This window comes from Squalius cephalus (genome assembly GCF_949319135.1).
Source record: "Squalius cephalus genome assembly, chromosome: 14".
NCBI lineage: Eukaryota > Metazoa > Chordata > Actinopteri > Cypriniformes > Leuciscidae > Squalius > Squalius cephalus.
In genome coordinates, this window is record NC_137135.1 from 7,540,978 (window position 1) to 7,557,318 (window position 16,341).

Below are 16,341 nucleotides of genomic sequence, written 5' to 3' on the forward strand. Positions count from 1 at the left end.
TGGTGAACCTATGAATCTAACTCATATTTAAGCATCTTGATGAGCCTTTGTGTTAGTAGTACAATTTTGGCTGTATTATTATTAGTGTCCCCTTAGTGTTTTTTGTTTATTGTCCCCCCTACTGTTAGATGATATGTACGCCCATGCAGGCCCATATCTCGATGTGTCTATAGAGGTTTCAAGACCAAGACTATAACAAGATCATGACTGCATATATGTTATATTGTTGCTGCTCTTTCCTTTCTCTTCTTTATTTGATATATTCTGTAGTCTTTATTTGGTATCGGACTTACTAAACCCAGACCAAGGTTCAACATATTGGATCAACAGCCAAAGCAACACTGCCACTGGACACAGACCATCTGTATATACAGCCTGAACCAACATTATCATGCCAGATTCCACTTTCTATGTGGTTAGTATTGGTAAAAACCTTAGACATTACACTGTATGATTTTAATCTTATTTTACTGAGCGAGGTATCTGCTGGTCTGATGTGGAATACTTAAGTTAATGTGTTGTGATTTTTGACAAAGATTTGTTGAATATGTTGCAAATGACTTAAAACATCCAAAGGTAATATTGAACAGTTTATTGAGCATTTCAGATCAGGTCAATGTTCAGAATTTGACAGTTCAGTTACAGGACACATAAAATCATAGTTTAAAAAAAGTCCGGAAAAGCCTGAAAGATACCAAAGTTTGAATAATTGTAGTGCTATAACAAAGTAATTATTGCATAGAAAAATATTTAACTTTATACTTTGATTGTCAACTGTAGTGAATATAATAAATAATAATAAATAAGAGCTAAAAATTCTATGTTTCATTCGAGGGGACACACACTGTTAGAGATTAATTAGTTCCTATAGCCAAAGCACCCATGCCTTAAACAAAGAGTTCAGTATAAGCCGGTCACAGTTTGGAGGCGAAATGGTTGTATTTGTCAAATCCGCTGACCAGCACTGTGTCAGGAAAACTCCTGGGCCGCTCAGGGTCCTGTCAGGAAAGCACACATATTTATGATCTTTACTGCTAAATATCTATGACTGCATGATTTTGTAAACTGAGAGAGATTTTTACCTGGATTGGATAAGCACATGTAGGGACATATCGGATGACATAGCCACAGCGCCTCCTATTAGATGTGTTGGGATCGCTGGCATGAACCAGAAGTCCATCATGGACCTGTGTGGGAACAGAATTCAGACAATGAATGCTTGGAAAATGCTTAAATTAAACTCAGACATATTGACTGTGTCTGGGTTCTGGTCTCATCTGCTTATATATATATTTATTTTGCTGTTCAAAACAGCTCATTTTTCTGCTTGATGTTGCAAACTGGTATTTCTTACCATGTTATTTTCAAAGTATTGTTGTAATTATAAACACACTGGTTTGGAGCGCAAACAGTTTTACCATTTACTGCATTGCTGCTATTCTTCTAGTTATTTACTTACAGCGGCTAATGAATCAGAAGGCTCACATATTTGCAGAAAATAACAGTCTACTACTAATACTCTGGTAGTTGACATGACAATAAAGTGTAACCTTGACGGGTAGTGCACCTGCATTCTGTCACTTGCATATTGTTTTTTCAGACATTAAAGAAATGCCAGGGAAACATAGAAATACATATTCACACTCACAGACATCTGACCAGCTTGAAGTGGGCATAAGAGGGCATTCTCTGACTGCACCAGCTCCTCTGGGATCTCCTGATTGACACTCAGCATGTTCCCAGCTCGTTTTGATTGGTGATGGGGCAGAAGACCGGAGTGGTGACTACCTGTTGGACAAATAAGGACAATTTAGACACTTCCCATTACAAACCAGACATAGAGGCACATAGAGCAGTGTTTGTACCTGGAATAACTTGCAGTGCTCCATTGTCCTCAAGCGAGTCATCAAGGGCAAGCCACACAGACAGAACGGGACCTCCATCAAAACCCCAGTACCTAAAGACCAAAACATGATGAAACCTGAGCCAATAGAACCCCCCCCCCCCCCCCCAAAAAAACACCATTAGATTATGTGGAATGGTGCTTACGTCATGTCCTGGTGCCAGGCCACAAACGGCAATCCTTCCATCTTATCACTGCTCAGTTGGATGACACCATTGCTTTCTGGCTTTCGCACTGGATATTTACAAATGAATCTGGAGTCAAGCAGGATGACGTCGGTCCCCAGAACTGCAATGACCACCTCAAGAAGCCGAGGGTGCTTGGCGAGCGCCATCACCCAGTCATGATCCTTGTGGATGTTATGAAGGCTGTAAGCAGTGTAATCTTCACCTGTAAAATAATACCTGGGTTATTTCAATTCCAAACCTCGAGTCCAAGCCAACAACAGGAATGCAGCAGATGCACTGAAGTCAAGTCAAGTCAAGTCACCTTTATTTATATAGCGCTTTATACAATACAGATTGTTTCAAAGCTGCTTTACAGTGATAACAGGAAAATAATGCAGCAAAGTTTGTTTCTAGAAGAAAATAGCTTCACAGTCCAGCTTAAGTAAGTTCAGTGATGGTTCATTTTTGTTGTAAAAAGGTTATTAATTTAGTTCATTTATATATATCCGCTCTGGAGAAAACCGATATCATCGTCCAGCTCAGTTCATTTCTCATATAATGTTGTCAATGCAGGCAGATCAATAATACCGAACCTCACCATGCTTTCTCTCCAGCTCAGCGAAGGCATCCCGGGCCTGCTGGAGCTCTTCTGGACTCAGGATGGGAAGAGCCGACAGATACCCCTGCTTCTCGTACTGGGCCCGAATCTCAGCCGCGTCTCTGTTCATGTCTGAAACTTCCGCTTGTCTGCTTCGTCTCAAGAGCTTGGCTTAATCTCAGCTGTGCAAACTCCACGGGGAGAGAGAACCTGTTTTTATAACCTGTGGTACAGAGAGAGAAAGATGGAAATTAAAATTTGGGTCCATGCTCAGTCTGGCATTTCCTTTTTTGACCTCTGAAAACCTCCTTGTCTTGGCCTCACACCACCTCATTTATTCATGGCAAATTTATTCAGGGTTATTTACGCAGGGACAGAGAGTCCTATGGTGCCTGGAAGCAATGGTCCATGAGCAATTAAATGGGGAGAACAACTTACTCTTAAGCATATAAGGGTGGAGGTGAGTCACAGTTCGCAGTTAAATGCTGCCATTTATTTAGCCATCAGTCTAGTGCGCTCATTTTCAGTGCTAAAGTTTACTGAGTTTGGCAACAACAAGAAACACGCACCTGAGTCTGAAAGCTGTTGGTTCTTTCTGCTGAGTCTTGGTGCAAGCTGGAAAGATGAAAATAATAATAAAAATGACAAAAAACAAACAAACAAACACACACTCAAACGTACTAAACAACTGAAAAAGTACAGAAAATCTAATAACAGCCATGCATGAAATAAAGATCAGCAATACCTGCTGCTTCTCTGCTGTTCAGGCTGTTTCTTCCTGAGGTGTTTGTGCTCTTTACCTTAAAACTGTGAATATTTATAATCAGTTGAGAATTAGGCTCCTCCTCCATTACAACATCATACATACCTGTTAAGATTCCAGGGAAGATAAGAGAGGATATTTTTAACATACTTTTTTTTTTTTTTTTTTTTAAATATCATAGGGTGTGTATACATTGAATACAATATATGTTGCAATTGTGTTCTACTGATGATGCTGGGAATTTCAAGGCACTCCAAAAAGAGCATTTCCTTTTGTGAGTAATTCTTTGTGTATATCTGTCACTGGATATTAATTACTCACCAAAACACAATGGGAAACTGTCATCTCTCAGCGCGTGCTGAACGTGAGCTTGTCACCTATTGGTCGACATTGTGGTAAAGTGAAACCATTTATTCAAAAACTCTTAGAGGCTGTACATCCCATACCCATAGTTATTTACTAAATATTGTACTATGTATGAAACTATTTACATAGGTTTTATCCATTCAATTCATCCTTACATCCTCTGACTTTGTTGAACAAAATAATGGCTTAATTTTTATTAAAATAAAAAATATTTCTACTTCTAAAGATTTATAATAAAACAATGTCCATTTTATTACATGTGTGACATTTATAGTATTTTTTTTGTTTTTTTCTCTCTAAAAAATGATTTTTAGTTTTTAAATAAATTGCTGTTTACAGAGGAAACTAGAACAAACTATCTAGCAATAATGACATATTATATCATTATTATTTTAATATTCCTTATATATATATATATACATATATATATATATATATATATAGTGTTGTCTTAAGAATTTGGGGAGTACAATCATCTATATTGTTAATGTGTATTTTATTGAAACAATGTAGTTGAACATTTCAAAGCAATTCTAAGGGACACATTTAATTGGTTATAATCTTAAAAAACACACACAAACAAACAACAACAATGCCTGACCTATATAACAGGTGCAAGAGCAGGGATGGGCATTATTGAGAGACAACCACATTTAAATTAAATAAACCATCATTCATTTTCTTTTTCATTATAGATTTACTATTCTACACTTTTAACGTTTTTCATTTTCATCGTTATAATCTATTTGATTTGCTATTTTTATCCTAGTGTCAATTGCTCTTGAACTGCATTGATTTGTTTGGGAAACATGCTCTCTAAATAAAGTTTTATTGATTGACACAACTGAGCAAATATCCTGGAAAAATCTGTTGTCATTAAGAATGAGGTCATTACTCGAGAAATTCCAATGGCCTCGGGTTTCCGTAATGTCAAAGTTCAAAAACATCTGAAGTTGTTTCCTGTTAGTGATGTATTAAGAAAAGGTCCATTTGCTGACATATTAACTGAAAACAAAACAAAACCAAATATGCTTATAAAGATTACGATGTTTACTGTCTGACATGGATTGTTTGAGTTTCATGTGTTCAGCCATTGAACTGGTTCAGATTGTCTCATATTAAAACTATAACTATTTCCATACAGTCATTGTACAAACACAATCCTTTCAAGAATATAAAAGAATAATACAATACAGAATAATCATAAAAAACTCAAATATATATAGCATTTAAAAGGGACCTAAAAGATAGAAAATAGCTTGTTTTCCCTTTCTTTAATCTGATGAATGAAAGCGTGTCAGCGTTCAGGGGAAGTCCAGCTGGCCGTGATGTTCACAGTGTTTGGGACAAACGTATCCCCCCCGCTGATCTTCTCGGTTCTTCCTCCTGTCGGTCCTGGGCCGGTCCTGCTCGTTGTTGCAGCGATGCACCAGAACCGGATCTTTCTCGGCTGGAGATTTCTTCATCAGCAGTCTCTGGAGAATCTGTTTGTCTGAGCGTTCCTTGTGGAAATCATCCTCATACACCTTTAGCTAAGGAAAAAGAACAAATTAAGATAAAAAAAAACAAAAAAACATTAGATTGTGCCTTTCATACATTGTAAATGTGCAGTTGTTAGTTACCGTTTCTGTAATTGCATCACAGACTATAATGGCAGTATTGTAGTTCACATGCAGAAATGAAATGGTAAACAATGGTTCAACTCATATTAATGTTCACATCAATCCATTAAAACCTGATAAGATTATTATCATCATTCATGGTAAGTAAAACTCTCATGTTTTATGACATATTCAACATCAGGACACCATGACGTGAGAATTAGTTTCACTGGAAACTACTGATCGTTTCCTTTTGCATAAGATTCTTTGTTCATGTGACAGGTACTTCAAAATCACAATGGAAATCTGACGGAAGTCTGAGGAACTTGATCTACAGGTGACAACATCTTGATAAAGGTTCATTGTCTAATAGAATCTGTCCTTACTGTGTAACAAAAACGGCTTAAATAGAAAATATTCATTTATATTTTTGTGATCGCGTGGATCCTGGATCCTGGAACAACATTCCAATCAACCAATCAGATTTGAGAGATGGGTTTACAGTTAATGTCAAGTTTAGTCTTACAACCAGGGTTAGGTGCTTCTACAGGAGTGTTACTCACCTATCATTTCCCTCTGCTTTATGGTATAGGTTATGGTTAGGGTTAGGTTTAGGGCTAGGCACAGGTTTAGGACTTGTAACGCTGAGTCAGGATCAGCAGAAGATGTCTTACTTGGCAAAATAATAAATGTAATAATCTATTGTATAAGGCAACAGACGCAGGCAAGTGTAACACAAGCAAATTGCTATCTGCCATTGGTCAGTCAAACATTCTACAATAAGGTCTCATTAGTTAATGTGAACTAACAATGAGCAAAACATTTGATACAGTATTTATTAGGGGTGTAACAATTTATTGTGTCACAATATATCGTAATACAAAAATTCAACAATATGTATTGTGTATAGTTCACCCAAAATGTTTACAGAGTTTTAGTGTCAGCACTACATTATACTATATATAATGTTGAATATAATATATAATAATGCAATGGGGGAATATTTGTGGGTCCTGATAATGCCAAATGTCTGATGTTTCCAGTAAAAGTGGCCTACATTATTTTAAATATTTCCACTATATTCAGAGTGAAAGCTTGTTCGTTTTAAAACAATTCTGTATTTTCAGCTTCAGAATAAATATTCTAGTGTCTCTATTGTCCTGTGCATTGGGTTTCCAGCACAAAGATCAAGCCTATTCATTTACACCCACAATGTAATGTAAAAAAATAAAAATAAAAATTCTTGGAGTATCGCAATAATATCATATTGTCAGTTCAGAATCGAGATATGTATCGAATCGTGACATGAGGGGATCGTTACAGCCCTAGTATTTAGTAATCTTTGTCAATGTTAGTCATGTTCATTGTTAGTTCACGTTAGCCTAGGATCATTAAATAATATTAACAGACGTGATTTTTGATTTTAATAATGTATTAGTAAATGCTGAAATGAACAGGAACTAAGATTAATAAATGCTATAGAAGTTGTTTCATTGTTAGGTAAACTCACTAATGTAGTTGGTTAATAAATGAAACTTTACTGTAAAATGATTCAGTAGCTGACGTGTCAGACTGCTAAAACTGTTTGTAGGCTGGAGGAATCAGCCAACAAACAGAGGAAGATCAGTGTGTGCCACAGGAGATCGTGATTAGCTGGTAACATCTGCCCCCCAGTGGTGGACATCTGCATGACAGACGGTTGAACTGGCGGGGTTGATGTCCAGTCCTGTGCTCACCTGCTCCTGCAACAGCGCCATCTGCTGACGCATGTCCCCTTCTCTGCGCCGCAGTCTCTTGTTCTCCTGCAGCATGCGCTCATGGTCCTTCTGCTCCGTCTTATATTCAGCCTCATAGATTTTAGTCTGTGGATGGGAAACATTATTGAGATTTGACCGTGCTTGTAACACTTTAATCTCCACCTGTTTGTTTAAAATGTAAAAACATCTAAGAAAGAAACATTTTAAATAACGATAAGCAGTTCATATTTCACCCCAAATTTAAAGGTTTATTTTTTTTAAATTGTATTTTTAATTTTAAGACCATTAGAGGTTCTTTTTTTCATCATTTGCTTTACTGTAATGCAAAAAAAAAAAAAAAAAAAAAAAAAAAGAATAATAAAATGAAACCAACTATATTTAAATATTCAGCATTGTTTGAAGAACATTTTTTGTGCATGTCTCATTTATCATTTTATTGGACAGCATTATATGTTTTGCACACCAGAATTAAATACATATTATTGAGAGATTTTTGTAAGTATACTGCTATACTGTTATGAAGATGAGAATTTCATCTTTCTTTTCGAAAATATAAAGATCAGCAACTGCACCAAATTGCATATTTTCGCTCAGTTTGGGCATCTGAATACAACTGAGATGTCCATATTCTCCTACATCATACAGTAAGTCATAAAACTACAGGCCTATTTAAAACTGTGTTGGTTGTTTTTGGATGTAATGGTCACATGTGAACTCACCTGACACCGCAGCGCCTCCAGCTGTTCTTTCAGATCCTGAACCTCTCTCACCGGGTCAGACCGGATCTCCATTCCCATAGCAGCCAGTCTGAGGCTCGACTTTGTGCCTGGTGACACAGTAGACCGTACATCCAGCGACGGTTTAGAGGACCGCTGGAGTAGCTGAGAGTCTGAGGTGCCACTCATATCTGAGGTCTTCTAACAGAGGAAAAAGTCAATCAAAATGTATTATAGCTACTGTAAATCTCTGATCTGACTGATTCTGGAAGCTGACCTGTGTCCCTCTAGTCCACTGATGAAGATCTGTTTGGTGCAGTCGGCTCTCCAGCAGTCGGATATATTCTTGGAGATGCTGGTTTTTCTTCAGTTCCTGCATCAGTGTTTGTTCATAATATTCCCCCTTATTCTACACGCACATAACAGAAAAAAGTGTCAGTGTCTGCTCATGTATCTACTTCTGAATTACAGCAAAACATCAATCACACCATAGCATTCCATGAAAATGTAAAACGAAATAAATAAATAAATGTTCAATGTTCTCAGCTAAGAGGATGAGCTGCAAAAATTAATGAACCTTTTTTTTTTTCTTTTTTGGGATTATGTGATATGTAATCACCCCTCAGGCAGCCAAGATCTCAGGTATTAAGTTACTTGTAAATGACAAGTCTTCCCAATATGGCTTACAATTACCAACACTTGGCTGACCACCAAACAACCCTCTTCAGATTACAGCTGTTCACTGGTAGACCACGGGGAGCTCGAGTTCATCCAGCTGTTCATAAATCTACACTTGAATGTCTTCATCAGTGTGTTATAGGGCATTAGTGTGCTGGAGTATGGGAGATTCATACGGGATCAGAGTGAGTCTGCAAGATCCTCATATTCCTGGCTCTAATTACTCCAAACAACATATTATGACCTGAAGCCATCCTCTGGCTTTCTTCAAATATAAAGCGGTCCAGATGTAATAAATCGGGTGAGAGATGACTTGCTTTTCCAATCACTCAAAGAAGCAGGGTTTGTGCAGCAGGTTATGGACTTGCATAGGTGTGCTCCAGACTCAACATCAACTGTGAAATCTGATTGGCTAATAGGAATGTTGTTCAGGGACAAAGGATGCTGATCCAAGAACACATGGCAAAAACGTCACAGTGCTGAATTTCTCACAGTTCCTTCTTTTCGTGTTATTTTGCTTTATCTGTGTTTCTCTTTGACGATTCGGTTTGATCCTGTTTAGCACGTCACTACTTTATTTGTTCCTCTTTCATTTTACAATTACAATGTGTTTTTTGAGACAGATGCACAAAATGTGTTAGCAGCCTAATTTTATTTTTTTAAATTTCGCATATGAAAGTGCTCACTAGGAATCGTACTAGAACTGATGCAAGTGCTCATTGACATCCTGAATGATTCAGTTTTGCAGCTCAATATATAATTGTGATTTGAGATGTCCAAAAAATTCTACAATGTTATCACAGTGTAAACATGTTAAAAATCTTTTTGAAGAAAAACAATTCAAATTGTAATATGACTGAATCAACCCGACTAGCTAAGAGTAATTTTTATTGGCAGTCACCATGAAATCGAAAGTGTGAAATATTGCAGTATTTATTATAAATGATTTATCCGTGCACATATATATATTTTTTAATTCATGTGCCTCATGATCTTTAATTAAAATAACCCCCTCTAATTCTTGCAGAGACATCTATTCTCTTCTCTTCTCTGATAACGTGTTTGCTGGCGTGAGGGCGGGGCAACCTGTCACTCACATGAGATCCACCAATAGCAATCCACCACCATCCAATCAGTTCCCATTGGACAAAATCGATTCCTATCCTACAATCTTTGAGAAGATGACTGCAACTTCTGTTTCATGCTGACTTTGAGAGTCAGGAAATGTAAAAATAGCTTCACAAGATAACATACTCACTGGTGATGTGGTATGAAGGACTTGTCCAACCAGTGGTGTGAGTTCAGGGCAGGATTGCCTGTTTGCCCAACCACTGGCAAACGGGATGTTACTAGGTAAACTCTAACAATATTTACTTTTCTGTTTAGTGACAACAATGATGCTAAAATTACACACTTAGCTTTAAACACACCTCTGCTATAAGAATTTGTGAGTGTGTGTCTGCCCACGTACCTGTTCATGTTCTACTTTGAACAGCAGTCTGCGGTTGACCTGTTTGAGGGCAGTGTTTTCCTCCCCGAGAGTCGCCACACGCTGCTGGAGGTCCACACTTGTTCTGTGGTAGATATGATCCCACTCCTCGTTCAGTTTCATCAGCTGACACACACACACACACACACACACACACACACATTGACTTTCATATCATTGTGGGGAGTTTATGTTGACTTCTATTGTTAATTTGCTTTGTAATTGTATTTGCTGTATCCTAACCCTATGCTAACCCTAAACCCCTGCAGAAACCATAGGAGCCATTGTCTACCTGTTTTTACTATCATTGTAATGACATTTGATCCCCTCAAACACAGCACAATCTGACTCACCTACACCCAAAACACTTGTATAGAGCTAAAATTATGAGTCCCATTAAGTGTCTTCACTATGTACTAAAATCTTAATGAATCATTTGATACAATGCACTTATTGCGTAAATGCATGTTTTTTACTTATATTTCAATATACCTGCATGTAATTACAGCTGTATTTAATTTCTGTAATTACATCTATAATTACACTGTTGCCTTTCCCTTAGACCTTAACCCACCCTTAAACCTACCCATACCACAAAACCTGTCCTAACCTTCCCCGTATCCCGCCTTAATAGCACAATTGTTTTACAATACAATATCAACACAATAAAAACATTGCACCAAACATTCATTCGTTTATTAATTTAGTTATTTGCTTGTTTCCACCACAGAATAAAACAAATTGAAAGATAATTCAGACTTTTTATCTCACAGTTCTGGCTTTTTTTTTACTCACAATTGTGAGTCACAAAGTCAGAATTGCTTGATATAAACTCGCAATTCTAAAATAAAAAAGGAAATTGCGACTTTTCCTCACAATTATGACTTTTTTTCTCACAATTGCGAGTTTTTTTCTAGCAATTATGACTTTATAACATGCAATTGCCAGTTCATGTCTTGCAATTCTGAAAAAAAATCTGAATTTTGAATAAAAAAGTCACAATTAACATTTTTTTATTCTGTGGCTGAAACAAGCTTCATATATTTTTATGTAAGTACCTAGTAGTTAAAGACACCTAATATAAAGTGGGACCACACTGGATCCGCAAAAATGAAAGGCACCTTACTTCTTGACATAAAAATAGTTTAAAAATAATATCATAATAGGAATTCAATATATTGGACACTTAATAAAAAATAAAAAGTTTAACATGCAAATGAAAAAGAAGTATCTAAATGAAAGTCAAATTCATGGTCTGAGCTTTCGTAATTGAAAAAAAATATTTTTCTTTTCTTTTTATGGTGAATTTCAGATAATTATACATCAGGTACACTATATACTAGTGGATTATGAAAACTGAGTTTTAGGGTCATGGTGTTTAATTCTACCTCTTTGTTGAGTCTCCGCAGTTCAGTGTTTTTGTTGAGGAGCTGAAGCTTCTCTTCATCAGAGGAGGTGATTGACATGCTCTCTGTGATGAGGGTTACCTGCTCCTCCCCGGAGAGAAGAGACTCTTCCTGTGCCACATCCTCCACCTGCCTACAACGCATGCAAACACCCACACATTAGTTTTTTAAAATATTTTAAGATCTCTCACATTATTATTATTATTATTATAAATAATATATTATCATGGCGAGCAAACAGCAATTTAGATCTTGTGTTCTTCCCTGCCCACGCAACATCACAGGTAGGGATACACATGATTTATGTGTTGTTTGTCTAGGAGGGGATGTTGTTTGTCATGGGGATCGCAAATGGATCTAACAAAGGGGTTAGAGACGGACCTGGCCTTTTCTCTGCCCTCATCTAGATCCAGTGCCTTTTCTCAGGGTTCAGAAGCACGCGCTGTGTTTTTTTCCGCCCTGAGTGAGGCAGCGTGCTGCAACTATCCAGCTCTGAGGAGTTGGATGTTGTAAGCATTGAGGCAGGAGATGTTGAGGACCCGCCACCTCACTCTCCAGCCTATGAGGAGTTCCAGAAGCTCCTCCCCCGCCGCTCTCAGGGCCTGCTGAGAGGGAGCAGCCCCAAACATCTAAATCCAGCTCCTCACACCGTGCCGCACAAAAGCAGAGCGATGCTACCCAAACTCCCCCTCCAGACAGAAGGGGGATTGGTGAGGCGCTGTAAACCCCAGCCTTCGCAGGGTAAGACGGATCTGAGGACCGTCATCATCACCAAGAAGGGTGCGGGAAAGAGGTCTTGACACCAGACCTCTGAGGGTAGTCACCTCTGGGGAGAAGGGGTCAATGCCTCATTATAGTTTAGTTTAGTTTAGTTATTTATATAGCACAATAAAACAATAGTCAGTCTCTCAAATGAGGTTGTTGAGACCATTCTTCACTCCAAAGCTCCTTCCACAAGGGAACTGTATGCCCTAAAGTGGAGAGTGTTCACTTCTTGGTGCAGTGGTCGACAGTTGGACCTAGTTAAGTCCCCGCTGTTGGTACAAGCGCTGGAGTTCCTGCAAGAGCAATTTACTGCAGAGTTATCTCTGTCCACTTCAAATGTTTATGTGGGGGCCATAGCTGTTTACCACATTCCTTTGTGTGGACTGTCTTTAGGGAGAGACTCTTTGGAAACACGTTTCCTCCGTGGCACATTGAGGCTGAGGCCTGCAGTACTCACTGGGGAACTGGCTGGGGATCTGGCCATGGTGCTCCAAGGCCGGTCCCTTGCTCCCTTCGAGCCTATTGAAGAGGTTCCAGTCAAGTTCCTGACTCTTAAAGCATTGATCCTCCTTGCCATTACATCTCTTAAAAGAATAGGAGATCTGCAAGCCCTGTGGTTTGCCCCTTCGTGCTTGGAATTTACATCTGGCATGATGAAGGCTTTTCTTCACCCTCAGAGCTGGCCTTTCGCGACTTTTCGCCTGCTTTGGGACTCCTAGCAAGGGGTCCCTAGTATCTAAGCAGAGGATGAGCAAGTGGATAGTTGAGGCTATCTCTCTTGCATATGAGTCGGCCAGACCACCTTCCCCTACGGCAGTCCCAGCTCACTCGACCAGGAGTATGGCTGCTTTACTTCAAGATGTTTGTGATGTGGCAGGCTGGTCCTCACCACACACATTCGTGAGGTTTTACAACCTGGACATGAGCTCTACACCAGGGGCCCAGGTGCTCTCCTCTTAGTGCTTTTCTTCAACGATTTCACACTTGACAGATACTTGTCATTATTGCAGTGTGGGTATAAATGTTCCCACAGCGTCAACTGACGCAGCACAAGTTCCCTTGAAAGGGAACACCTTGGTTACGACCGTAAACTTGGTTCCCCGAAGAGGGAACGAGACGCTGCGTAGCCCTACCATACCTCCTGCGTGCCTATCAGCGACTTACTTCAGCCTCTTAGAAGCTAGCTTTGCACTGTTTGGGCATGCTTTATAGTTGCCTGGTTCATGACGTTACCTGCCTCTGAAGTCACGTCACACCATTGGACTGATTTCAATCAGAGCATTCCCACAGCGTCAATCGATGCAGCGTCTCATTCCCTCTTCAGGGAACCAAGGTTACAGACGTAACTGAGGCGTTTTCTCTACAAGATTCCTGTAATGTAGTTTTTTTTTCTAGACTAACTCTAACCTTGCTGTTGATATGTTTATTCTAAGAAATAAAACATTATTTAAATTCTTTATGAAGTTAATTTCCTCATGGGGATATTTGTACATCGAAAGCTTGTCAGATTTTTCTATTCTCCACAATTTATTTATAAATTAAAATGCATTTTAATAGATAATGAGAAGTTAAATAGACAACGTATTAAAGCTACTTTTTTTCTTGAAATATTTATCTTTATATATATATATATATATATATATATATATATATATATATATATATATATATATATATATATATTTTTTTTTTTTTTTTACAGCCTTAGGGATTAACACTGCTGTTATTGCTGCTGTGGTGAAACAGTAATGGGCAGATGGACTCTGAGAATCTGAACCAGCTCAAATAAAGTCATGGGTGTTATGCAAATGTCCCCATATTTCATTTCAGTCTCATGATGTATGACTCATGCTAAACTTTGACAAAGTATGAACTAATAAAAGTTAGACAAACACATCACCAATACCCATAAAAAGAAAATGACTAAAAGCTTTGGGAAATTTGAGCTAGGATGTGTTTCTGTTTCTATTCTCCCTTTGTGTGAGACTGGGTTTTTATTTTCTCTCAGGACATCAAACAAATATATCAAAATTAAAGTTAACACTTACGCTAATGCTAAGTCAGTTCATTATATTAACATTCATGTGCGGTGTGGCCCTTGTCATGTAAAGTGACTATTTAAACTAAAGGTCAACATGTCCACCCTTGTGATGCTGTATTGGTGAAACTGTCACTAAAACCCTATTTGGACGAGATTAGTTTAACATGGAGAGATGGGTAAAGTAACTATTATCAGAGCTTCTCAGTGATTTTAGTCTCGTCCGAATGTGCCATCTCAGTAATCATTACGGGCAATGTCAGTAAAGATTACGGTGATCACTTTTACCTTCTGTAAAAATGTCCAGAAAAATTACCTCAGGTAATACTAATCACGTGAGAATAGACCCGCTGTAAATATGTATCTTTTCAGTTTAAAAGTAGTTTTCCGTGTTTTTTCAAGTATGTAGGCGCTTGAAAAAGCATTCAGTGCTATGTAAGTGTAAGTGCCTATTACTAACATAATCCAATCTGAATTTAATTGATACATCGTTTGACGGGACTTATTTATATATATATATAAACATAGGTTATATGTGTTTCCGCACATGATATCAGGAAGCAACGTAATACGCACATGACGATAGGAAGGCCATTATTATTATAGATGCCCTGTGGTAAAATTACATTACTCCATCTACACTTGTAAACTAATACTGTTCGAATAGGGCTTAAGACGTCATTTATATGTGATTACAGTGCAGACAATTATTGTGTCTTCTGAGAGATTGCAAAATCAGGGAGATTATCGCAGGAGGTTATGTACACTAACAAAAAAAGTACTTTTGAGGATCAAATACATGAATATCTCACCTAAACATATCATTCTTTATAATATTCCAAGGATCACATACCGTACTATCATACAAAATAACCCATTTTACACTCTTAAAATTATAGGTTCCAATAGGAAATTTTTCACAGCGATGCCATAGAAGAACCATTTTTACATACCCAAGGAACCATTCAGTGAACAGTTCTTGAAAAAAAAAAAAATCTTTCTTACTGTGAAGATAATCTATATTTGAAGAGTTCAGATGCAAAAGCCTCTAAGTGCCATCTGGAATTTTCTTCTAGAATGATCATTTTTATCAAGCTCGTATATTTAAGTTCAGTAATTTCACTTAAATGACATTTTTTGCCATTTAAGTGAAATTACTGAATTACTTTAGTGTAATGGCAAATTATTACAAAAAGAGTCCCAACTTCCTGTTTACAGTTTTCTTCTATGACAAACTGATTGCACTTTATCCGATTTCAGAGGCCTGTACACACACACATACACCTTATAACACCCCTGATGAAGTCCATTTAATCTGCAAATTTAGATGCTGAAAGTCAGTAAAATAATACCCACTCAGACTGAAGATCATTCTCCTCCTCAGGTAAAGAGCGCTCTTTGCTTGAAGAGTCCTCTTCTGACAGTGAAGACTGTGAACTTCCTTCCATGACCCTTTAAAATCTGAATCCAAATGATTAATAGCTGTAGTTCTAATCCTCTTGTCGTCTTTTACTCCTAAATCCAAGTGATGTAAAGTGTACAGCCTAAAGGCAGTGTGGTAGCGTAATGTTATTCACTGGAGGGGAAGTTCAAATTTAAACCCCCTCATTGACATGCAAGACATGACAGAATAGGAAGTAATGCTCAGCATGACACAATAATAAACAACCATATGTCAAAACTGAACGATCTTTACAAACTAATAACAATATAATGGTAATAATTAATTTAGCCAAATATGTAGCACTATTGTGTGATTTATTATTTGAAAGGGTGATTTTATGTCTTTGTAATGGTTACTTGATTGAGATACAAAATAAGGAAGTGATTTGCTGGTAGGCTGCAGGGAATTTCCACTTCAGTATCATCTGTTTTCTGTGGGCTTTCTGAAAAAAAGACAGCTAAAAGCAGCACGGTTAAAAGCCAAACCACAATGTCTCCCTGTTAACACATGAGTGAAAGGACATTGGGGGGTTATTTTCAACTCCCAGGATGTCTGTTTAATTGTAGCCTACTGTAAACAAATGTACCATGGTAACCATATTTTCAATCAAATTTCCAGTTACAAGAGTTGTTCTTACTACTGCAATAGAT

At 37.8% G+C, this 16,341-nt stretch overlaps 2 protein-coding genes across 3 annotated transcripts; both read right to left on the reverse strand.

Moving 5' to 3' along the window:
* Positions 1-578: 578 nt before the first annotated feature.
* Positions 579-3,463, reverse strand: LOC307170574 (L-threonyl-[L-threonyl-carrier protein] 4-chlorinase). Its single transcript, XM_079891717.1, has 8 exons — positions 3,414-3,463; positions 3,238-3,283; positions 2,669-2,891; positions 2,050-2,293; positions 1,866-1,957; positions 1,649-1,788; positions 1,083-1,187; positions 579-998 (listed from the first exon to the last, which is right to left on the reverse strand). The coding sequence occupies exons 3-8, from the start codon at positions 2,796-2,798 to the stop codon at positions 915-917; spliced, it is 795 nt and encodes a 264-aa protein (XP_079747843.1). The 5' UTR covers positions 2,799-2,891; positions 3,238-3,283; positions 3,414-3,463; the 3' UTR covers positions 579-914.
* An 812-nt stretch (positions 3,464-4,275) lies between these two features.
* On the reverse strand, positions 4,276-16,060 carry LOC307171656 (uncharacterized protein). 2 transcript variants are annotated; one of them, XM_079893412.1, is made up of 7 exons: positions 15,604-16,060; positions 11,427-11,577; positions 10,021-10,164; positions 8,149-8,280; positions 7,875-8,069; positions 7,135-7,260; positions 4,276-5,329 (listed from the first exon to the last, which is right to left on the reverse strand). In XM_079893412.1, exons 1-7 carry the CDS (start codon positions 15,693-15,695, stop codon positions 5,102-5,104), a joined length of 1,068 nt encoding a protein of 355 aa, XP_079749538.1. In that variant the 5' UTR covers positions 15,696-16,060; the 3' UTR covers positions 4,276-5,101. The 2 variants fall into 2 exon arrangements, with proteins under 2 accessions (XP_079749538.1, XP_079749537.1); XM_079893411.1 differs by having other exon boundaries at positions 7,875-8,072; positions 15,604-15,860.
* Between the last annotated feature and the right edge of the window lie 281 nt (positions 16,061-16,341).

Bases quoted from the DNA above. Each gene is read 5' to 3' on its own strand.
- LOC307170574 (XM_079891717.1), bottom strand. From the start codon at position 2,798: ATGAACAGAGACGCGGCTGAGATTCGGGCCCAGTACGAGAAGCAGGGG. The intron at 2,294-2,668 runs GTGAGGTTCGGT...ATTATTTTACAG, and splicing joins TGAGCTGGAGAGAAAGCATG to GTGAAGATTACACTGCTTAC. The intron at 999-1,082 runs GTAAAAATCTCT...CTTTCCTGACAG, and splicing joins CATGTGCTTATCCAATCCAG to GACCCTGAGCGGCCCAGGAG.
- LOC307171656 (XM_079893411.1), bottom strand. From the start codon at position 15,695: ATGGAAGGAAGTTCACAGTCTTCACTGTCAGAAGAGGACTCTTCAAGC. The intron at 10,165-11,426 runs GTAGAATTAAAC...TGTGTGTGTCAG, and splicing joins TGCGGAGACTCAACAAAGAG to CTGATGAAACTGAACGAGGA. The intron at 5,330-7,134 runs GTGAGCACAGGA...CTTTTTCCTTAG, and splicing joins TGGCGCTGTTGCAGGAGCAG to CTAAAGGTGTATGAGGATGA.